Source organism: Podarcis erhardii (assembly GCF_964252035.2).
Source record: "Podarcis erhardii genome assembly, chromosome: 16".
Taxonomy (NCBI): domain Eukaryota; kingdom Metazoa; phylum Chordata; class Lepidosauria; order Squamata; family Lacertidae; genus Podarcis; species Podarcis erhardii.
Genome location: NC_138514.1, coordinates 25,571,888 through 25,596,345, shown reverse-complemented (window position 1 = coordinate 25,596,345; position 24,458 = coordinate 25,571,888). Strand labels below are relative to the sequence as shown.

Sequence of the window (24,458 nt, the reverse complement as noted above, 5' to 3'; positions counted from 1 at the left end):
GGTCCCCCGGGAGCAGAGCCCACTGCCTGCGCTGGCAAGGAGGATGAGCCCAGCTGGCAGGCCGGCCAGAGAGGAGCCTCGCGGGCAGCGAGTGGCTGGCTCCTTGTGGGCGGCGGCGGCAGCGCAACTCCCTCCCGCCGCGAGAGGCGGGCAGCAGCTGGGCCTCGGACCTGCAGCCAGGAGCGCTGCCTCTTCCCGCGCCCCGAGGGCTCCCCGCGCCCAGCAACCCGGGGAAAGTGCCGCACTTCCACCACTGGCCCCTGAACCCCAAGGCTGAGGCTCATGGCACGCACCCTGGCTTGCAGCTCCTCCGCCGCCCTTCCAATGGGGCAGCGGCGCGCAGGGAAGAGCAGGCACACTCTCTGTCCCCAGCCAAAGCCGAGGGGGGCTTCTGGTAGCCCCAGGGTGGGAGGCGGAGGGTGGTCGCTGGCTGCAGCCGCCTCCCCTCGCCTCTGTTCTCCTCTCAAATCAGACACAGACGGCTGCTGACAACGAGGAGAAGGGGCGGGGGCGGAGAAGTGCGGCGTGGGCAGCGGGAGGCGGCTGGGGGGGGGCTCGCAAGAGAAGCGCGCCCCGCGGGACTGAACCAGGTGCCTCTCCTCGGCTCCTGCAAAGTGACGTGCCCGTCTTGTGCTCTCCGCAAAAGGCGCCAGATCAAAGCGGCAAACGGTACAGATCCACGCCACGCCCCCTGCGGAACAGTCGTGCCCCCCACATCACAGGCAGCTCAGAGTTAAACTCTGCGCCCGAGGCTCTTCGGCAACTCTGGAGGCGGCGAGCGCGCCCCCCCAGATGTTGCGCCCGGTGCGGCCGGCCCCCCTTGCACCCCCCACGCTACGCCACTGCCATCGACCCACTCTCTTGAAAACAGTGAACTGTAAGGCATTTCAGGAATGTAAAGAGGTCTTGTGCGTTTATATGTCAGGAAACGCTAAGGCCGTTTCCTGTCCGTTTTCTTTTTGAAAATGTCAGTGTACGTACGCGCCTTCAGTATGAACCGCACCCTAGCACAAAAGACCCTTTCTTGAAACTTTGCGCCTTTTGCTGCCAAAATCCAGGCGTGCCACCCCTGTAAAGAATACTTCCCAACTGAACGCCTTTGGAACGAGAGGAACCACAGAACAGGCAGCAGCATTTGGGTCTCTTTTATCTCAGCTTGTACAGGTTTTATCATTTTACCACAACAGCAATATCAAAAGTTAGCTTTAGCTAAAGGCAGATAAAAAAATGGAAAGGCCAAATGCGTAATTTTTAACAACTTAATTGGGCCCTGGGGAGTGCCATTTCCTTCCTGCTGGGTAAGGAACAGCCTTTTTATTGAAGAAATCCGGGTTGCCGTTTATGCCCGTCATATTCCAGACAGCATGAATGAACACTGGGATTTCTGAACTGGAGGTGAAACGAGAGTTTTTGAGCACCTGATGGATGGAGAGCAGGGCTCCCACTCGGCCATGAAGCTCATTGGGGGTGACCGTGAGGGGCCAGTCTCGGCCTCTCAGCCCAACCTACCTCACAGGGTTGGGAAATTGTAACGCAATATCTGTTTTAAAAAGACCAGTGTAATAAAATCAAACAGTGGTAGATAACAGAGGACAAGGCCCAGAGGGGGACCTCAAAACATGGCATTGCTGCAGAAAATTCATTTTTCGCACGGCGCAATTCCTAGACAAAAATGTGTGTAGAGTTGGGAGAGTAATAACACAAGCCAGAGGTGGGTTAATAGTTTTTACTGCAGCCCCAGGAACTGGATTCAGCAACCCCCTCAATGGCATCAGGTGGCTCATTTTACTTTGCCTGAGTGGTTTGAAATCAAACCTCACAAGCAAAGGAACAGGCGGCTGCAGATGATCTGCTGATGGGCAGTGCCTACAAATCCCGCCTTCAGCAGGGAGCCACATCATTTCCTAACGTCCTATGGGTGTGGCTCATCCAGAATGGCCTCATAGAGTAAATGGAGAGGCCTGGTGGGACAAATCAGGCCCAGAGTCCAAACATTTCCTGTGGTAGCCCCGGGCAGAACAAGCAAGGAGCTTTGCCTTGCTCGCCTCTTCCAGTGCCTGAACAACTGAAGCAAATGTTTCAAAAATGTTCCCTGACTCACACATGAGGGTCCTATGGTTGTAGCCACAGATATTTGATCTCTTCGGCCAAAAGGGGAATTTCACATTAATGCCACACAGCCTAAGGCCACTTATTGGGAAATCTATGCAGCCAATTACAATTCTGTATGAGGAAATATATAATGACCTCCATTAACAAAGAAATGTTCCAAAATCCATCTTGTCTACCAGAAGCACAGGAAAGCGTTTTTATCCCTGCTCAGGCGGTGCTTGTCTTAAACACAGACAGAAGCAAGCTCCCTCCCTATGGGAGCCAGAAACGAGTCCTGAGGAAAGCTTCTGCAGAGGATCACCCAAAACTACAATGTCCAGAATTCCAAGTGGAGCAGTGGACTGAGACGACATTGACACCATATCTTTAAAGCATTTTAAACAGTCATGGCTTCTCCCTCCCCCAAAGAATCCTGGGAGCTGTAGTTCATTAAGGGTGTTAAGGCTTTCCATCCTAGAACTTTTTTAATGGTCAATTCTGCCTTCCTTGGGGACTCTGCAAATTATAGCTCTCTAAGGGGAAATGAGAGTCTCCTAAGGACTCTAAGCACGCTTCACAAACTACAGCTCCCAGAATGCTTTGCGGGAAGCCATGGCTAGTTTAAAGCGGTATCAGATGGCTCTATATGTAGGGCTGCTCTAAATGTAAGGAGTGAACGTTGCCTTAGTGTAAGCACACTGTTTTGGTTAAACCAGATCAAGTGTGGCGGAATCCAGTTAAGCGAGACAGACCTTTGATAAGCTGCCGGCACCCAAATTTAAGGCAACTTTGTTTTCCGTTTCCTGAGAGCTGAGCCAGGTTACCCAAAGAACAGAGACCCCAAAGATAGCGTAGAATTCAAGGGCTTGGCTTCTTGCTTCAAGCGTGACACCACAGTTCCCTCATGTTCCTGCAGGGCCCAGGTCTGGAGATACGCCCAAGCCCCTTTGGGACAAACCCCACCATCCACAATCTGGAAGAACGAAGCATGCCAGGGGGCATTTTGGTGGAGTCTGTGATCTTCCTACCTCCCCTCCACCTCACAGTTCTGTATAAAACTTGGAGCAAAAATCACCTGTGGAAATGCAACTGGGGAATGTTCAGGGGTGCGAATTTCGCACACAGAAACCCACGGAACCACTGACTACGTGGCAGGAATCTGACCACACTGAAGGGATCAAGTGAGAAGGCAAAAAGGCAACACTGGGTTTCCAGGACTGCAAACAGAACGAGGTTCAGTTATTGGCCCCGCTTGGGGAGAAGCACAAAGTTTTCAGGGTTACCTTTTGCTCAAAAATGACAAATTGCTCTTGCCTGCTTCTTCGAAAGCACACTGCTCATCAGTGAGTAGAGTAGAAGATGAGAACCCGCCTCAGATTTGTCTGGTAGTTATCAAAGACCTCCGTGCAAAGGTTTCCCAGGCTAATGTAAATGCTAAAATCTCCCTGAAAAGATCTTAAACCAACCTGACGTTCTCGAGACTACAATTCCCATCATCCCCCAGCCAGCATGATGAGAATTGTAGTTCAAATCAACTGGAAGGTGAAGGCTTGTCTATGGACTGCGGCTCTAAAAGGAGTTCTGGATGTTGTTGCTTTGAGAGTGTCAACACCCCGAGATGTCCTTGGCTTTGTTCTTCCGTTGGAATCGGGTGTCCGTTGGGTCAAAGCCCCTTTCCTTCGCCCCAAAGACAGCCCACTGAGGAGTTGGGGCAACATAATCAGCCGAGGTGAACACCTTGGCTCCCCCGCTCTGCTCGTACTGGCGGAAGAGGTCCTGAAAGCGATCGTAGTTGATCCAGGTGTGCCACTCCCCGCTGATCTTGAACTGCAAAAGGAAAGAGAGACACACACACCCATGAACCATTGATCGTCCCCCTCCAGAAAAATTGTTTTATTTTAATTTTTTAAAAAACAGGACAGAGAACAAAATATCAAATCAGAGACAGCAAGCTCAGTTGGCACAAGCTTGAGGGTTCAAATTAAACTCTGCCGCATCAACAACAAAAAGATGGTGACAGTCAGGACTGCAAAGCCCTGATCAAAACTGTGTGTGCTATAGAATTCCATTGTCCGATTCAAAATTATATTGCCCAGGTTGGGGTACACCAGAGTTCCCCCTTGATGATTTTGATCAAGGTCAGGGTGAGACGTTCTCTCCCTTCCTTGGAGAGGTAAATAAAGACTTATCAGTTCCTTTCCCCCGTGACTACACCTGACCATTTTCTAAACACTTTTTGTGCCATTGTTTGATTACCATTTTTACGACTTTTGCATCTGCTGTAGTTTTTACAATATTGTTTTAATTGGTGAGATATTTGTTTTTGTGTGTGTAAATATTGATTTACTGTCACTGCCATGAAGCGTTTTGAACTGTGTTACGACTGAAAAGCAGCGAGCAAACAAAAAAAAATTATAAGCTGAAGACATCCTTGCAAGCTTAAGGATCAGAAACTTGAGGTCGAGAGTTCAAATCAATGGTGGCAAAATAAGGATCCGCCTACCTTCTTGTGGGCGATCAGGAGGCAGTTGGAGTGCTCGTGCTCGCAGGCGATTTCGTAGTCCGGGAGAAGGTCAACCAGCTGCTGGACAAAGTGCCCCACCTCCTCGTGCCACGGGATGTTGGCCATAGTGAGGTTGCTGGCTGAGCTTTCTCCACAGTAGGTCACACCCTGTCAGGGAAAGAGGGAAGCGTTTCAGGTCTGAAGAGGAAGGGATAGAAACTGGTCTGGGGGTCACATGCGAGCCAGCACTAAATCACATCGTTCCAAGTTAGACTTCTCTTTATTAGCAAGAACATAATCTACACAGGCTTGGTAGAGTGCCAGGCCTAAGGAGCACAGCAGCTCATCCCTGTAGACCTTGTCTCATGGATCAGTTGCCAAGACTCAAAATCCCCATCTCCCAACAGCCGTCTAAGTTCCCTCTTCTCCAGGGCTTTTTCCTAGCAATCAGAGACTGCACGTGTGAAGCCAAACTATCCTCCGCACTCTTCATGCCTCTTATGGTTCTGGGAGACCAGGAGGGGGGCGGAGCTTGTCACAGAAGAAGGAGGAGATACCTAGGAGTCTCCACCAGCCAGACTCCTCTCTGCCTCTTGGCCTCCCTCCTCCCCTGATTCAGTTTCTGCCTCCGAGTCTGGGCTTCGCTCTGCCACAGATTCTTTCTCCCTGCTCATTAAACCATGTTGCCTCTTCAGCTTTTGACACTTCCTTCTCCCTCTGGCCACGCATCATTGTCCCACCACCTCTCCCCGGGCTCTGAGCCTTCTTCCCTTGGAGGTTCCCCAGCTGGTTCCTCCCACCATTCCTCTGTGTCCAACCAGTCCGGGACGCAAGTGGTCCACTACACCCACTCTTCCCAGGCCACACCTCTCACCAGCCCAGCATCACATCCTCCTTGTTTGGGCCTGGCTGGAGAACAGGGGACACATTCACACTACACATTTAAAGCACTACGATACCACTTTAAATAGCCCTGGCTCCCCACCCCCTGCTGCAGAGAATTCTGGGAGCTGCAGTTTGTGAAGAGCGCTGAGAGTTAGCAGGCCCTTCAGAGAGCTACAATTCCATGAGTTCACTGGGGACAAGGATTGACAGTTAAACCACTCTAGGAATTATTGTTCTGGGATGGGGTCTCCTAACACCTCTCAGCCCCCTTAAATGATAATAATAATAATAATAATAATAATAATAATAATAATAATAATAATTTATTTATACCCTGCCACTCTGGGCGGCTTCCAACCAAATATTAAAAACAATACAGCATCAGACATTAAAAACTTCCCTGAACAGAGCCTTGTCTTTTAAAAGTAAAATAGTTTTTTATTGCCTTGACATCTGCTGGGAGGGTGTTCCACAGTGCAGGCGCTACTACTGAGAAGGCCCTCTGCATGGTTCCCTGTAACCTCACTTCTTGCAGCAAGGGAACCGCCAGAAGGCCCTTGGCGCTGGACCTCAGTGTCTGGGCTGGATGATGAGGGTGGAGACGCTCCTTCAGGTATACAGGACCGAGGCCGTTTAAGGCTTTAAAGGTTAGCACCAACACTTTGAATTGTGCTCGGAAACGTACTGGGAGCCAATGAAGATCTTTCAAGACTGGTGTTATATGATCTCGGCAGCCATTCCCAATCACCAGTCTAGCTGCTGCATTCTGGATTAATTGCAGTTTCCGAGTCACCTTCAAAGGTAGCCCCACATAGAGCGCATTGCAGTAGCAAACTACTGCTCCCAGAATTCTTTGGGGGAAGCCTTGACCAAAGGCCCATTTAGCCCAGCACAACAGCCAACCACATGCCTCGGGGAAGGCCATAAGCAGGGACACAAAGGTGACAGCCCTCTCCCATCCCTTGAACCCAGGAACAAGCAAGTCAGCCATACTGCTGTTGGACAGGGAGACTCCACTCTGCCAGCAGTGACAGATCCCCCTCTCCCCTCCACAAACCCACAAACTATTTTTGCAAAGGCAGGTCTGAAGTGCAAACAAGAGCAGCCAAACCCAACCTGCTCTTTGGTTGTTTTGGTGTGATTTTTGGATCCAGGCCCATGCAAACCATCCCTGCAAAGTGTTAGCTGCGCAAACTTTCATTGTTTTGGTAGGCTGAATTTGTACCCAAGGAGGGTGAAGGTGGTGGTGAAGTCTGTTATGAGAAAGACGATGCCACCCTGATGATCAACAACTCACTTTAACCTCGATAAAATCCGGTTTGCCAAGAGACACCAAGTCAGAGTAGGCCTTCAGTTCCTCCACGTTCCAGGCTTTCACCAGCGTGAGCCGATAGACAGTGCGCTGTTGCTGATAGGGGAAAAAGGAAGCGGGTTCAAATTAAATTGCGCCACATCAACAACAAAAAGAAGGTGACAGTCAGGACTGCATAGCCCTGATCAAAACTGTTTGCACTACAGAATTCTGTTATCTGACCACATTTCGAAAGCTGCAAATAGTGAGCTTTTCGGTCACACGCAGTGGAAGAGGCCACAAAGTGAGAGAGGGAGACTAAGGTCCACTAACACCATGCACTTAGACACTCATGGCTTCCTCCAAATAATTATGGGAATGATCGTTTGTTAAGGATACTTTAATAGAATTGTGATGTTTTATATGAGAGTGTAGCTGATAAACATTTAAATAAACAAAATTGAACATAAATAAGAATTGGGAGGGGGGATGAATCCTTAGTCACCCTGGCCTAGACATAGGCAAACTCCAGCCCTCCAGATGTGTGGAGGGAGGTCAGGGATGATGGGAATTGTAGTCCCAAACATTTGGAGTGCTGGAGTTTGCCTATGCCTGCTCTGGGATCTAAAAAGGCAATGCTAGCAAATATGAAATATTGTACCAGGCCTGACACGGAGAGGTGGAGGGGCTATCTGAAAGACCATATTTTTCCATATGAACCTGCCCAGGCTCTGAGGTATTTGGTGAAGACCCTTCTCTCAATCCTGCCACCCTCACAGGGACGCTTGGTGGGGATGCGGGGCAGGGCCTTCTCAGTGGCTGCTCCCAGACTTTGCAACTCCCTCCTAGAGAGGCTAGACTGGCTCCCTTCTTGTCCTGCTGCCGGCAAGTGAAGACTGTTTTATTCCGACAGGCCTTTGTGGACTGGTTGTTTTTTTAAGGAAAGGGCTTTTAATAAGGCTGTGCTGTTTTCACTATGTATTAAAATTTTATTTTTTTATATTGTCTTAATCCTATTAGAGTTTAATTACATTTTAATGATTGCCTTTTATATGTTTTTAGCTTTTTCTGTTGTATCTGTGCTGCTTTTAACTCGTTTGAGCCACCCCGGGAGAAAGGTGGGATAAAAATGCATAATCATTTAATAATAATAATAATAAGAGTAATAAAACCTGAGCCTAGAGAATCCAAATGCCTTCAGTTTGATCACAACCTTTCACTTACCTTATTGCAGCAACGGAGGGTGGAAGGGAATAACAACAACTGAACAGGGTACCTTTTCTGCCAGGGCTTGCAAGCTGTCCAGAAACCTCTGCCAGAAATCCTTGAAGAGAGGCCGGTCGATCTTCTTCAAGCTGTCTCTGGTGCCTGCGTCGACGCTGACGTAGAGCTGAGTCACAGGTTCGAGGCTCCTTTTCGGCAGGAGGGGAAGGGAAGGGGGGGAAAGGCCCCAAGAGAGTTTAGAACGCTAGAGCCAAAGAAAAATCAAGATACATTTCCCCCTCCCTCGAAAAGGAAAAAGAGCTAGTCTAAAGCAGGGACAGGGAACCCTTTTCTAACCCAAGGGCCACATGCCCTCCTGATTAACTTGCTGGGGGCCACACGCCTGCAGCAAAAAGCAGGTGGAGTGATGGATGCTTCGTACAGTAAGCTACATTCCACACATGCAAAAGTCTAAGGTTCCTGGACATATCCAGGAAAGGAAGAGAAATGGTCACAGGTCAAGGAAACATTTCAGCAAGGCATGAGGACGTAAGAAAAACTCTGCAGGATCAGGCCAATAGCAGAGGGCCTTCTCGGTGGTGGTGCTCGCCCTGTGGAATGCCCTCCCATCAGATGTCAAGAAAATAAACAACTATCTGACTTTTAGAAGACATCTGAAGGCAGCCCTGTTTAGGGGAAGTTTTTAATGTTTGATGTTTTATGGCTTTTTCATCATCATCATCATCATCATCATCATCATCCTGTAGGGAGCTGCCCAGAGTGGTTGGGGAAACCCAGCCAGATGGGGAGGGTATGTATAAATAAAATGTTGTTGTTGTTGTTGTTGTTGTTGTTGTTGTTGTTGTTGTTGTTGTTGTTGTTGTTGTTGTTGTTGTTGTTATTTCCAGCATCTTGTTTTCACAGTGGTTGACCAGATGCCCCAATAGGAAACTTCCCAAGCAGGATTTGAGCACAAAATCAACCTCCCCCCGAAGTCCTTTTTTCCTGTCCTGAATCTTCCAACATAGTGGTAGGAGAGAGGGAGAAAATCCTTTCTCTGTCCACTTCCTCCATGCAATGCATGCCTTTTATAAACTCGTATCATGTCACCTTTTGCTCACCTTTTCTCTAAACTAAAAAGTCCCAAACACTGCAAGCTTTCTTCATAAGGGTCACTGCATCCCCTTGATCCCTCTGGCTGCCCTTTTCTGAACCTTTTCCCAATAATTCTGGTCTCTCAGCCTAAGCTACCTCACAGGGCTGCTGTGAGGGTGAAACGGGGAGGCAGAGAACCCCGCATGCCATCTTGAGCTCTTGGGAGGAAAAACCACAGGAAAGAGACGGAAGGATAACGAGAAAAGCAGCTTCTCTTCCGGGCCTCACCTGATTTCCTCTGGGAACTGTGCATTTGTAACGAGGAAGCTTGAAATGTTCTTGCGATGGAGCAGCTTTAGGAAACGGTTGATTTCGGGGTACATGATTGGCTCCCCAACAAGAGACAGGGCACAGTGCTTGGGTTCCATCCCTTCTTCAAAACGGTCGTTCCTCACGCCCGGGACGCCTGCAAAACGGAGGAGAAGAGGAGTGTTTGTGGGCTTGCGCAGATGTAGCCTAAACAGCTCCACCCACTGAGGGACTGGGAGAAAGAAGCTGACAACTGGGTGGGAGGGAGGAGTAAGAACCTGGCACCCAGAAATCTCCATGTGGATCTGCGCCAGTAGCAAAACGTGCCAGGCGCTTGGGGAATTTCAAACTGCTGAGATTTCCATTCCACCTTAAGGAGCAGACGTGTGGAACTGTTGCGTGTCACATGTCTGTTTACATTCCAGCACAGCTTGCTGGGAACTTCCGTTGTGTGTATAGCTTTTTCTCTGTCTCTCTGAGAAGACGAAGAGAGAGACAACATGTTTCTTTGTCCTGATTTATGATTAATAAATCTGTAGTTGTAGTATGCTTTCACAAGCCTCACACCTACTTTGTGTGCGCAGTTCGATCTGCTAATAGTGTCACTGATTTATGTCGGAACAGAGGCCGATGGGTCTTTGCAGCGGGATGGCTCGATGGGAGCGACCCAACTGGGGCTAGCCAGCTGGCCTTGCGACCCTCTGGATGTCAACACGAACATGGCCTACTGGCAGTGGTTTCAGGCAGTTTCTCCCACTCCTGCTTGGAGATGCAGCCTTGGGATTGCAAGGTATTGAGCAAGAGCACAGGCAGCCCCTGGAGTACCTTTGAATTGCTTGATCAGGCTCTGATGGTTCTCAATGGCCTCCTGCAAGATCATTTCGGGAGGGTCCATTTTCCACCGCCACTCCGTGCCCACAGGGTTTGTGTGGTGCCTGAAAATAATTTAAGACAAATTAAATATACACTACACCATAGTCACTGTGAATAGATTGTACAAAGCTACCTCCCACGCATATAAGGCACCCCTCCTTCCATTCATAAGAAAAGCCTTAATTAATCAAAGCAGGTTTTCAGCATTCTGTCCTCATTAGTGGACAGCAAGTTTTAGGCCACATTCACATAGCGCTATGATACCACTTTAAGCAGTCATGGCTTCCCCCAAAGAATTCTGGGAGCTGTAGTTCATTAAGGATGCCGAGAGTTGTTGGGAGAGATCTCCATTCCCCTTCTGGAACTACAATTCCAGGCTTCCCTGTGAAAAGGGATGGTTAAACAATTCTGGGAACTGTAGCTGTGTGCAGGGCATATTGGACCTCCTAATAGCTCTCAGCACCCTTAACAAACTACTGCTATCGGGATTTTTGGGGGAAGCCAAGACAGTTTTAAGTGGTATCATAGTGCTTTCTAGCTATAGTGTGGATGTGGCCACAGATTCATAAGAGACCTGCTGGATCAGGCCAACGGCCCATCTAGCCCAGCATCCTATTCTTACAGTGGCCAACCAGATGCCTGTGGGGAACCTGCAAGCAGGATTCAAGCACAAAAGCACTCTCTTCTCCTGTTGTTTCTGGCAACGGGTATTCGGAAGCATTAATATGGAGGCAGAGCAAAGCCATTGTGGCTAGGAGTCATTGATAGCCTTCTCCTCCTGCATTAATTTGTCCAATCCTCTTTCAAACTATTTAGGTTGGTGACCTCCTATGGCAGTGAGTTCCACGGTTTAACTCTGTGCTGCATGAAGAATGGATTTCTTTTATCTACCCTGAATCTCCCAATATCCAGCTCCACTGGATGTCCACAAGTTCTAGTGCTATGAGAGAGGAAGGAAAACTTTCCTCTATCCCCTTTCTCCATGCCGTGCATAATTTTATACACCTCTATCATGTTGCTTCTTACTTGCCTTTTCTCTAAACTAAAAAGTCCCAAATGTTGCAGTCTTTCTTCAAAGAGGAGTCGATCACATCCTCTCTCTCTCTCTCATATAAAACTTGGCCACCCACTGAAAACCAGTTGGCTGCCAATACAGGAAATTTTACAAATGGCGACAACTCTGCTGCCACAAAAACCCATTTTTGGGTTGTTCCCCCAAAAGGAAAAGATATCATCATAAGAGGAGTGGCCTAGCTAGGGCCACCAGCAATGGCAGCTAAATGCAAACCTCCCTGTATAGGAGCAGTCTATCTCCAGCTCAAAAGGTACTCAAAAGGTGAACCACAGGGGAGGGGTGATGCAGTCATGCCTGGCTTGCAGATTTCCCAGAAGCAACTTGTTGGTCACTGCAGGAATAGAGGATGCTGGGGGGTGGGGGGATGGGGCGGGCTTTGGTTTGTGTCCCCAATCCAGACCCAGTTTCTTACCTCCAACAGAAGACGCATTTGTTGGCGCAAGCCAAGCTGGGCGTGGTCTCCAGGCAGCGGTGGCTCTCAATGCCATAGAAGGTGTGCTTGTAACAGCCGCCTCTCCCACGGAGCATCGACTGGTGGGAGGCAAATAGAAAGCAATACGGTTAGAAAAAAATCCCCAAAGCTAAAAATGCGCTGGAATCAAAACACATCCAACTAGCAGAGATTATTTATAGGAGGCCTTTGCGGAAGAGGAAAGACATCTCTTAAAAAGGTGGGCACAATGGAAGGGATGAGGAGCATCTATGGATCACAGCTCCTGCCATTCCTGACCACTTGGCCGTGCCAAAGTGGTCTGGAGGGCCGAAGAAATTCCTCTTCACTGATTTAAGAATCTACCCAGGGAAGGAAATTAAGTACCTTTGTCCACCGACAGAGCTTCACTCCAGAGTGGCTCCCGATCAACCTGTAGCCTGAAATCAGAAGAGAGATTTGTTTCCTTGAGCGTAAAGGGATCTAGCAGAAACACATTGATAAAGCAGCCTGCACCAAACCTCCTCCTGTTTTAGCCTGGTTGGAAACAGGTCCTTGAACTCTGGAAATGCCTATTTGCTTGCCTGGATGGAGAACAGAGAAGGCTGGGAAAATGTGAAGAAACGAGCCTACCGTACAAAGGTAAAATTCACCAGCATGTGCTTCACCCTGAAGGCTGCTCATAAGTGAACCAGTGTCAGAGGGTGTGAGAATCGGCAGCAACAGCAGCACCTAACCCTAACCCTGCCAAATGATCCCTGGAATGTCAAATTATACCTGAGGAAACGTCTCCACCTCCATCGTTCAGCCCAAACACTGAGGTCCTCCTCTGAGGGTCCTCTGGTGGTTCCCTCACTGAGAGAAGTGAAGCTACAGTGAACCAGGCAGAGAGCCTTCTCGGTAGTGGCACCCACACTCTTTGGAACACCATTCCATCAGATGTCAAGGAGATGAGCAACCTTCTGAAGGCAGCCCTGTATAGGGAAGCTTTCTAATGTGCAGTGTTTTATCATGTTTTATATTTGTTGGAAGCCGCCCAGACTGGCCAAGGCAACCCAATCAGATGGGCGGGGTACAAATATTAAAAACATTATTATTATTTATTAGGATGGAAGCTCTCAAACTCACAATATATTTGCAAATATCCAGCCTCACTTTCCTGAGGTTGGCACAGTTGCTTGAGAAAAGAGAGATACAGCAACCAGAACAGAAAAGGGCATGTGCCTCGAAAGGATCCGTTTCCAAGCACCTTTTACCAACAGAGGCAAGATGCCACAACTGCATTTATGCTGGGTTAGTGGGCTGCCCTGAGGGCATCTAGTTTGGCCAGAACAGAATGCTGGACTGGATGGTTTGATGCAGCAGAGCTCCCCTTAGGTTCAAGGGCTGCTGATCAGGAGAGGAAAACTGAGACTGGAGAACCTGGAGACAATTCCTGCCAATCACACCCAGCCTTTTCCTGCCAATCATGTCCATTTTTCTAGCCCAGGCAGGCCAAGGACAGGGGGCAAGCTTCTCAGCCTAGGACAAATGCACTCCCACCCGGGTCTCCTTGCACCCTGGAGTCTCCTGCCCCTTAGGCCTCCTTGCAGTCCCCATCACCTTGTTTCGTGAGGGCATCCCGCAAAGCTGGCGTGATCATCTCTCTCAAGGCATCCTCTCCTCTCCGCTGGAGCCGCCCCATCTTCTCAACCTCTCGGTCCAGCTCACGCTCTCTCTGCAGAGGGATGGCAAAACCAGGCCTCACTTTCTTCATTAGCAGAAGCAACAGGGCTTAATGAGCAACAGAACAAACACATCGCCAGCCCCATCAAATTCAGGGAAGGCACAAACATTCTCTTTAGCGTTGGTCCTAGAGCAGAAGGATGAAGGTACGTCTGCAGCTCTCCACAAGAACCCTGCTGGATCAGGAGAGGCTTTTTTGTGTTATGGAACTGTAGAATTGGAATAGAATGCCAAGGGTCATCTAGTCCAACCCTCTGCAATGCAGGAATCACAGCTAGAGAATCCCTGACAAAAAGCCACCCAACCTCTGATTGAAGCCCTCCCAATGCAGGAGAGTCCACCGCCATCCAAGGGAGCCCGTTCTACTGTCAGACAGCTCTTACCCTCAGAAAGTTCTGCCCAGTGTTTAGTCAGAATGTCTTTTCCTGCAATTTGAATCCATTGGTTTGGGTCCTACCCTCTGGAGCAGCAGAAAACAAGCTTGTTCCATCTTCCTTGAGAAAGTCCTTTAGATATTTGAAGATGGCTATCACATCTCCTCTCAGTCTTCTCTTCTCCAGGCTAAGCATACACAACTCCTTCAACCGTTCCTCATAAACCTTAGTTTCCAGACCTTTGATTACCCTCCTCGGCACACGTTCCAGCTTGTCAACACCCTTCTTAAACGCAGCCATTTTGTGATATACCCCGCTCTCACAGCAGCCATTTTGTGACTGGTGCCCAGGGCCCTTTATCAGAATTCCAAATTTACCAAGTGACCCTCAAAAGGTTGGCAAGCCCAGGGATATGTCAAAGTGTTGGGGCCTGCTTTCTTGCTTTCTGCATTACTAACTCTTTCCATCAAAAAAATGGAAGTGTGATATTTATTTATCGGATCTTCATTAGTACCAAGGAGAACAAATTTATATGAGCCAAACCATACCATATACTGAATACAACCTCTCTACCACATGCTTTGTTATTAGTGTAAACAATAAAACCATATCAAATTGCATGTAAACTGCTGCACTTCTTTTGCCCTCTCATCGTTTTGAACTTGTCAGATTATTTTTCTAATACTGGAGTCTGCCAAACTGTGTTGTACCACTGGTCTAGGATTAGATTTCCAAGCCCGACTTAGATCCCTGTGGTTGTCATCTGAGGCCCTTTCTCAGGAGTTCTGGAGGGCGGCAACACAAGAATGGGCCTTTTCTGCGGTGGCTCCCCATTTGTAGAATGCTCTCCCCAAGGAAGCTTGCCTGGAGCCTTCATTACATATCTATAGCTGCCAGGCGAACACATTCCTCTTCAACCAGACCTTTGACTGTTAAACAATCTATGTTCTTTTAAGTGTGCCGGGGGGGGGATATTCTTTGTTATATTATGCATTTTGTGTTCTTAAGTTGTAAACCACCTGTAATCTTTGGATGTAGTACAGTATTAAAATTTAACAAATACTAATAATAATTTAGGAACAGCTGTATACAAGTATTTTTATAAATGAATAAATAAACCAGCAAGAACACACGGCCACAGGGCTGAAAATAAGAGTTCACCGTTACCTGGGCTTTCTTCATGTGGCCCATGACTCTGCCCAGGTCTTCCACATCCACCATCTGGTTCGCACCCTCTCCCTCTTCATTGCCAGAATCCTCTTCGCTTGTGGTCTCAAAAAGCTCCTCCTCCGCCACCTCCTCCTGTGAAAACAAAAGAGGGCTTGCAAATGCCACACAGCCCCAAAGCACCCTGCTCTCCTCCACCCACCCACCCACCCCCACAAAAGGCCACTAGGCTGGATTTATTTCTTTATTTTTACATTTATATCCCACCTTTTGCTCCTCCCATGAGCTCAAGGTGGCATACACAGTTCTCCCTCCTCATTTAATCCCCGCAACAATCCTGTGAGGTAAAAAAAAAAAAAGGTAAAGGACCCCTGGATGGTTAAGTCCAGTCAAAGGCGATTATGGGGTTGCAGCGCTCATCTTGCTTTCAGGCTGAGGGAGCCAGCGTTTGCCCACAGACAGCTTTCCAGGTCATGTAGCCAGCATGACTAAACCGCTTCTGGTGCAACAGAACACCATGGCGGAAACCAGAGTGCAGGGAAATGCCATTTATCTTCCCGCCGAAGCGGTACCTATTTATCTACTTGCACTGGCGTGCTTTCGAACTGCTAGGTTGGTAAGAGCTGGGAAAGAGCAACGGGAGCTCGCCCCGTCGTGGGGATTCAAACCGCCAACCTTCTGATCAGCAAGCCCAAGAGGCTCAGTGGTTTAGACCACAACGCCACCTGCCTCCTGCAAGGCAGGTAAGGTTGAGAGACCGTGATGACCTCCCTTGATCTGGACACTGGACTTCTCTTGATGCAGCCTAGAATCGCATTAGCTCCTTGTGCTGCAGCATCACACTGTTGGCTCACTGTCCACTCCCAGTCCTACTCACCCTCTGCTCCTGCTCCAACGACGTCTCCTGCCCAGCCTTCCTCTTGGAGCGGCACTTGCCCTTCTTACACTCCCCTCTGCAGGCCGCCTTCTCCCCTCTGCAGAGGGCCTGGAGCCTGGCCAGGAACTTGGCCTCCCAGGCCTCAAAGTCAGCCTCCAGGCTCCCATGCTTGCTCTTCACCACATTGGCGTCCCCCAGGGCGCAGGAGAGGACTCGCCGGGCCCCTAGCATCCACAGCCATTTGTCCACGCTCCTGCCCACCTGCGGCAGAAACACAAGAGACCTGTGCATAAGCAATGTAGGAAGCTGCCTGAGTGAGACCGTGGCATTCGTCTAGCTCAGTTTTGCCTGCACTGACTGGCAGCAGCTCTCCAAGGTTTCAGACAGGGGGACATTCCCAGGCCTACCAGGAGATGCTGCTGGGGGTTGAACATGGGACCTTCTGCATGCAAGGCAGGGGCTCTATCACTGAGCTACAGCCCTGGCGAAGGCAGACCTTTAGGTGATTGAGTCCTAAAGTCATCAATATGTACCTTGCCTCCCTTGTCAAAATAGCCAACCGGGGGTAGGGAGCTAAAGATCTGGCCGCTGGTGGAATCCTGCTATAGACCCAATTTAAAAGAAAGAACAAAATATATTGTAAAAGCAAATGCAAGTGGTGGGATGGTATTAGTTCAAAAACGACCAGGTCTGTCCGAAAAGCCAGGACGGTCCAGCAACAAGTCAAAGATGACTATTATGGGATGCTCTTCCTTGTAAGTTCTTAAGGGAAGATTGGACAGGAATCCCCTGGAGATTCTTTAGAGGCAGAATTTGCTCTCTGAGGGTAACAGGTCAGAACAGATGATCCCTTGAGCCCTCCCCCTCTTCTCAGTTTCTCATTGACTATTTAATTACTTATTTCATAAAATTCATACACCACTCGATTGTAAAAAAAACCACAACAACAACCCTCCAAGTGGTTTACCAATAAGATCAAATTCTCACTAAGAAAAATCAACAATAATTTAAGACTTTCGAAATGTCAAATTAACAATGAATTAAAAACAGATTAAAACTCGCAACAACTTTCTAAACATCTGGGTAGCCTTGTCTAAACAAGAACGTTTTTAGCAGGCGCCAAAAATAGTACAGCAAAGGCGCCTACCTGAAATCAATAGGCAGGGAGTTCCCAAGTGCAGGTGCTGCTGCACAAAAAGATGGATTTCTTCCAAATGGGGAATGGGTATTATGTGGCACCTGCGGCAACACCAGTTTCACCAATTGAAGTGGTCAAGGGGGCCTATATGGGGTAAGACGATCTCCTGGGTAAACTGGTCCCAAGTTGTAAAGGGCTTTAAGATACTAATAGTAACAGCTTGAACTTGACCTGGAAGCAAAGTGGCAAGCAGTGCAGATCTCTGAGCACAGGTGGTATATGCTGACGTGGCCTCACTCCTGTAAGCAATTGTGCTGCAGCATTCTGCACTAATGGCAGCTTCCGGATCAAGTGCAAGGGAAGCCTCACATAGCGGCAGAATCTGCTCTTGGAGGGCAATGGGTCAAACTAGATGTCCTCCTGTGACCCACCCACCCACTGCATCTCAGTTTCTCACCAGCTATCAGTATCAATTCTAGCAGGAATGACAAAAGGGACTCACTGTGTTGTAGTGATCGGCATAGAGAGAATTCCCCAGGCCAAAGACGGCGTATCTCAAGCCCTTCAGGTACGTTTTGCCAACTCGAAAGTCACTGGATGCTTCTTCTAGCCACTTGCAGAACCACACAGCATTCTCTGTCGGCTTCCCATCTGTGTAAGTGGCAACTAAGAAGACGCAGATGTTCTTGCTGCTTGTCTGGAGAGATTCCCACCAAAGGGGGAAAAAATGTTTTTTCTCTGTTATTATTTTTACGCCTCTCCCTCATAGAATTGTAGAGTTGGAAGGGATCCCAAAGGCCATTGAGTCCAACTCCATGCAATGTAGAAATCACTGCTAAGAAATATTAACTGCATGGAGTACAGGTTTTCTCAATTTATGTTTTAGTTTGCTAACCAATTAAACAGTAGAGCAGCATAAAATGGCAGGTGGGAAAATAAGTGAGTCCTCTAAAGCAAAATGCACCTCCCAAGTGATTAATTCGTTAGATCTGCATAAATTTGCACCTCAGAAAATAAGTGAAGACTTCTAAAGTGAAATGCATCGCCTGTCTTTGAACAAAGCTCACATCCATTGCAGGAAGCGCTGTCTCAAAAGAGGAACCCCTTCTGCTTCTCTTGCACACAGGACAAAAGCCCTTGTTAGCTACAGATTTAGAAGTACTTGCATTAAAATATATTCGAGTTTTTATGTCTGCTGACCCATTTCATCAGGGGCACCTTTTTAAGTCAATCGAAATGATTTTTAAATCAATTACACAGTAAATCTTCGCAAGTTTAAAGAGTTATCATCACTCAATTTGTACATTCCTAGCCATTGATCCATAGTCACCAGCATGTGGCATCTCTGAATGCCCAGAGCAGGAGAGGGGAATCCTTTTCAGCCCAAGAGTCCTGCTCAGGAGGCTCTGATGGCCACCAACTTGGATGGCTTTAAAACAGGATTAGACATAGACATGGAGAGGGCTATCAAGGGCTACTATCCATAACAAAAGCTATGCAATGCCTCCCTAGTTGGAGGCAGCACTGCTTTCTGAATACCAGTTGCAGGAAGTGCTCTTGCACTCAGATCCTTCTTGTGGTGTTTCCCGCTGGTGCCTGATTGGCCACTTTGAATCGAGGATGCTAGACTAGATGGGCCCTCATTGGCCTGATTCATCAAGCTCTTCAGTGGTGGGCAGGAACCAACAAAAAGAGTGGGTGTGATCAGAAGCAAAAGTGAGCAGTGAAGAAGAAGAAGAAGAAGAAGAAGAAGAAGAAGAAGAAGAAGAAGAAGAAGAAGAAGAATTTATTATTTGTACCCCGCCCATCTGGCTGGGTTTCCCCAGCCACTCTGGGCGGCTTCCATAGAAACCAAAAATACACTAAAATATCACACATTAAAAACTTCCCTGAACAGGGCTGCCTAAGAATGCGCTTCTTAGCTTTGTAGCGTAGGCTACACTGCAACCCTTCCAATATATGATCAATATGCTATCCAGAAAAGCCGTTCAAGGCCCCATTCCAGGCCAGAGGTTCCTCATGTTATAAACTTATACACTTTTGCACACCCCTGCAATATACCATATTTTTCGCTCTATAAGACGCACCCGACCATAAGACACACCTAGTTTTTAGAGGAAAACAAGGAAAAAAATATTCTGAATTAAATGTTGTTGAAGAGACTTTGTGCAGCTATCCCTGAAGCCAGAACAGCAAGAAGGGTTGCTGTGCAGCAATCCCTCTTGCTGTTCTGGCTTCAGCGATAGCTGCGCAGCCTGCATTCGCTCCATAAGATACACACACATTTCCCCTTACGTCTTATAGAGCGAAAAATACGGTATGCTATTAAGATAGTCGGTGAAAGCGAGTTTCATCAGGTTTTTCATTTCCTGAGGCCCATGCATGTTTGAATCAGCTTTGAAGGTTTCCAACTTTTCTCCTGAGAGGAGTCCATACATGCTTCCTACAGATGGGACATTGAAAACGACTTCTACAGATGCACTTTGTCCTGGAAAAGTGTTTATCCAACACTGCAGCTACCTGGCAGGGAAAGTTGCACTTCTGGAACTTTCCCCTGCCACACAGCTGTTACCAGCACAAGAGCCTAGTTAAGGGAGAGATCTGGCAATGCCTGAGGTGCCTCCAAGCCGGCTCCCACCAAAGAAAATGAGAAGCAGGGGAGAAGAACGACCAACCTCGTCTCCTAGACAGTCATCGGGGTCATAGTCCTTCATGTTGATCACTTCGGCAGGCAAGTTAAGGGAGGCAACAGCCTCAGCAAGTATCGACGCAAATCTCTGCAAGGAGAAAAAGAAAATAATTATAACAATATTTATTCAATTTCTTACCTGAACTTTACCCTAAGGTCCTGGGGTAGGTTGTAACAATTGAAAAGACAAAATTAAAAACAGTTTTAAACGAGTCACAGGTGCAAGAAGAAGGTGGCTTCTAAATAGATTGTGTGTTTCTGTGTGTTTCTGTTTGTATTGCTGTAAACTGCTTTGATATTTGTACCACAGCAGTGCATATATGTGTCTTCAGTAAATACTTTTTTATTATATTTGTTTATTTGTTGCACTTATTCTCCACCTTTTTCTCCAAGGAGCGCAAGGTGGCATTCATGGTTAATCCCCACAACAACCCTGTGAGGTAAGTTAGGCCATGAGGCAGTGACTGGTCCCAAAGCATCACCTATTGAGCTTCATGGACAAGTGGGGATTTGAACTTGTGATCTATGGTTGCAAGGGGTTCCATGGTCTAAATCAGAGGAATTTCAAATTTTTATTTCAAAGGAGAAATGAAGAAATGAATTAAGTTCCTCTGAGCACAAACAGAGTGCCTTCCCCTGAACAATAACAGCCACCACCACGCCCACCCAAAGGAGAAGACTCACTTTTTAATTTTTTTTTATAAATATTTTATTAAGTTTTAGAAGAACAACAAACATAAGAAAAAACAAATACAAATACAAAAAAACACAAAATGGTTTTATCACAGCACTGACCTTTGCTGTTCCAGTTTGAGAACCAAAAAAAATCTTCACCCCGGTGACATGGACTTTGTCAGTGCTGGGGCCTTTCTGCTCTCCTGCAAGCCCTTCTGTAGCAATTTGGGGAAGGCTTGATTTTCTGAGTCGATTTCTATTCTGCAAAATAAGAAATATAAATCTGTAGGAATCCTAAAGCATCAGTCTTCAACCGGTCCAGACCCAAGACACATCACTGACTCCCAGGCTGCAACATGGGACCCACATTTCCACTTTTAATTTATACATCTGCAGCTTACATAGTCTTTCAACAAAGTTGAAATTAATTAAGTCAAAGTTTGGCTTAATTTTGTTACATATGTATAATACAAATAATGAAATAACACCTCCCCCCCCCAAACCACAGTATGCAACAATTTGGAATGCATGAGATACTGAGAATTTAATAAATGTTTACATTAAACTGACATATTTATTTTTTACTTACTTGTTCTTTGATTATCATTGTATGTTCTTCATCTGATATCCCCAATCTAGATATGTATGTGCGAATTGTACTAATAACTTTTCATTTTAAATGGATGTAGGTGCCAATTTATTTATGGAAGGTAGCAAAGTCATTTCCTGCAATATTTGGTAGCTACATACTGTATCAGGATCAAAGGGGATCAAAGGGTAACTTTGATGTAAAACAAAATTGCTAATAAATAAATATATATACTTAATAGTTCTAATAATACATGTTCTTTAGCAGCTACCATGCACTAGACCGCTTCTTCAGGAAAGATCACCTAGAACACAAAGGATGCTGGAACAGTGGGAGAAAGTACCTGCTTTTTGGTCTTACTGACAAACTGGATGCAGAGCCAAAGGCTGATCCCAAACACCGCTCCAGAGTATAAGTAGAATCTGTTCAGCCACAAGAAAGCCAGGTGAGCATAGAGGCTGTCCCACGTCTCCATGGTCATATCTGGAAGAAAGCAAAAATGCAGTGGGCCTGTTAAACAGGCCTGTTTAGGATCACGGCGGAACACAAACCTCTTCCCCCAGTCTTTAACACTTGAGGTGTACAGAATTTTAGGACCCACACTATTCTTCTCTCTTAAACAAAATGTATATGCTACTTGATTGTGAAAAACAAAACAGTTTGCAGTTTGCAAAACAGACTGCAGTTTGCAGTCTAAGTAGTTTGCAGTAATATATTGATACAGAAAATACAGAGTTGGCTCTTACTGCCCAACTCCCCAAGGGACTGAATCCCCTGAGTCCACGATGGGTCAGAGATGGATGGATGGAGGCAGGATGCAGTGAAACCAAGGCGGTTCTTTATCCCCCCCCCTATTTTCTACATCAATATTCATGTGATTATTGTTTCCAACTATTTTAATGTGTTCTACTTATTGTTTATTTCATAAAATTTCTATACAGTACAGCTTGATGGTAAAAAAACACACCAAAACCCTCAAAGGTGTTTGCAAAAAAGATAAAACAATAAAATTACCAAAACTAAAAACAGATTAAAGCTCGCATAAACTTTCTACACGTCGTGTAGGCTAAAAACAAGGTTTCTGCAGGTGCTGAAAAGGGTACAGGGAAGGCACCTGTCTGATGTCAAAGGGCAGGGAAGGACAGGTGCTGCCACACGAAAAGATCAATTTCTCACAACTGCGGAGCAGGAATTATGTGAAATTGTTGCGGACCATTCTAGGACATGAGGGCAAAGGGTGGGTAAAAAATCAAACGGACAGTAATAACAACTGGGGTAAGCACACACAATTAAAAGACGTCTGCTTCTTGGGACAAAAGCAATGACAAACCTAGACGGCATCTTAAAAAGCAGAGACATCACCTTGCCGACAAAGGTCCGTATAGTTAAAGCTATGGTTTTCCCAGTAGTGATGTATGGAAGTGAGAGCTGGACCATAAAGAAGGCTGATCGCCAAAGAATGGATGCTTTTGAATTATGGTGCTGGAGGAGACTCTTGAGAGTCCCATGGACTGCAAGAAGAACAAGCCTATCGATTCAGCCCTGAGTGCTCACTGGAAGGACAGATCGTGAAGCTGAGGCTCCAATACTTTGGCCACCTCATGAGAAGAGAAGACTCCCTGGAAAGGACCCTGATGTTGGGAAAGATGGAGGGCACAAGGAGAAGGGGACGACAGAGGGCGAGATGGTTGGACAGTGTTCTCGAAGCTACTAGCATGAGCTTGACCAGGCTGCGGGAGGCAGTGGAGGACAGGGGTGCCTGGCGTGCTCTGGTCCAGGGGGTCACGAAGAGTCGGACACGACTACAACAAGCACACACACAATCTGTTCGGTTCCTTCCAAAAAACCCAATGCCAATTCGGCTTGAAAACGATCTCAGGGCTGTTTCCCGAGCAGGCACGCAGTCCTTACCCATCTCTAGGCAATCGAGCGGCAGCAACAACCACAGCGGCTTCCAGCTTAGCGGGCGGAAAAGAGGTTTACTCTCGAGGAGCAGCCCCACGAGCTCCTGGAAGGGGCCATCTTGCCCACCCCGCGGGATTCTGGGAAGGCTTTATTAACCCCTTCGAGGTGGCAGCTTCTGCAAACGTCTCGCCCCTTACCTTTCCCCTCCACGGTTGTTAAAAGATTTTGATTGCGGGCAGGAAAGTTTTCCTCGCTCCCGCCCGACCTTTAAGCCCCATTGAACTCAGAAGGGGGTTACTTTGGAGTAAATCGTGTCCAGGATTTGGGCGGCTAATTTTGCAATACCCCCCTCTTCCTCCCCAACCCAATTTTATTACAGTAGCACCTTAAAGACCAACTAAGTTAGTTCTTGGTATGAGCTTTCGTGTGCATGCACACTTCTTCAGATACACTGTAGTGTATCTGAAGAAGTGTGCATGCACACGAAAGCTCATACCAAGAACTAACTTAGTTGGTCTTTAAGGTGCTACTGGAAGGAATTTTTTTATTTTGCTTTGAATATGGCAGACCAACACGGCTACCTATCTGTAACTCCAATTTATTATTTACTGTACTGTACTTTATTTACGAATCGCTTCCCAGGAAAGAGCTCAAAGCGATTTAACGACAATAAAAGCATAAGCTCCCCTGATAGTGTCCCTGACAAGGAATTTGTTTTCATTTTTCTGAATGAGAAAGCAAAACACTCAATACTGTACAATTTTCCAGAAGATGTCTTGTTTTAACTAAAGACGAAGCAGAGAAATTCCGACTCATTGTAAAACATGTAAAACAATCACAGCAAAACAACCAGAAGTCTATGATTTCTGACGGAATCTATGGTCCTGTGTCAGACTTCTGATTATTTCACTCGTGTAAAAAGGCTATTGGGGGGGAGGGGGGGTGAACTTGCCAAATCATGAAACTGGGAAATTAAAATCACATCGAACCTGCTAAGTATGTATGATAATGAAAAGCTGGTCGTCTTGCTGACATTTTCATGCATGAAAACAATTTTAAATCCAATGCTGATAGATACAGACTAGGATCTTAAATCCACACTTTATGAATTCCCTCTTCTGTATCAGTATTAAGTGTATTTTATTGTTATTATGTATTATATTTATATCCTGTCTTTTTCTCCAAGGTGCTCAGTGTCGGCCATGGTTCTCCCCCTCCTCAGTTAATTCCCACAACAACCCTGTGAGGGAGGATAGACTGGAAGGCAGTGAGTGACTGGCCCAAGGTCACCCAGTGAGCTTTATGGCCAAGTGGGGATTTGAACCCTGGTCTCTCGCACATCATTCTATCAGCACAGTTTATTTGAAAACTTTAAATCAACATGATTGATTTCATTGGGGCATGTTATGACCGGGAGTCTCAGCAAAAACAACAACAACCCTAAATCTGTTACATTACGGTTTGGATAGATTTCTTTTTAATTGTTTTAATTACTTTTAAAGTATTACCTTTTATATGTGTTAACATTCGGTATTTTATCAGTGTTGTTTTATTTTGTGTAAGC

The 24,458-nt window shown here is 46.9% G+C and overlaps 1 protein-coding gene across 1 annotated transcript; it reads right to left on the bottom strand.

Moving 5' to 3' along the window:
- Positions 1-1,130: 1,130 nt before the first annotated feature.
- Positions 1,131-23,053, bottom strand: LOC309331641 (S-adenosyl-L-methionine-dependent tRNA 4-demethylwyosine synthase TYW1-like). Its single transcript, XM_081843983.1, has 16 exons — positions 22,901-23,053; positions 21,333-21,472; positions 20,521-20,661; positions 19,712-19,813; positions 17,539-17,733; positions 15,899-16,159; positions 15,022-15,156; positions 13,358-13,472; positions 12,143-12,195; positions 11,738-11,856; positions 10,203-10,312; positions 9,357-9,534; positions 8,047-8,182; positions 6,777-6,887; positions 4,595-4,762; positions 1,131-3,918 (listed from the first exon to the last, which is right to left on the bottom strand). Exons 1-16 carry the CDS (start codon positions 22,902-22,904, stop codon positions 3,697-3,699), a joined length of 2,190 nt encoding a protein of 729 aa, XP_081700109.1. The 5' UTR covers positions 22,905-23,053; the 3' UTR covers positions 1,131-3,696.
- Positions 23,054-24,458: the final 1,405 nt, after the last annotated feature.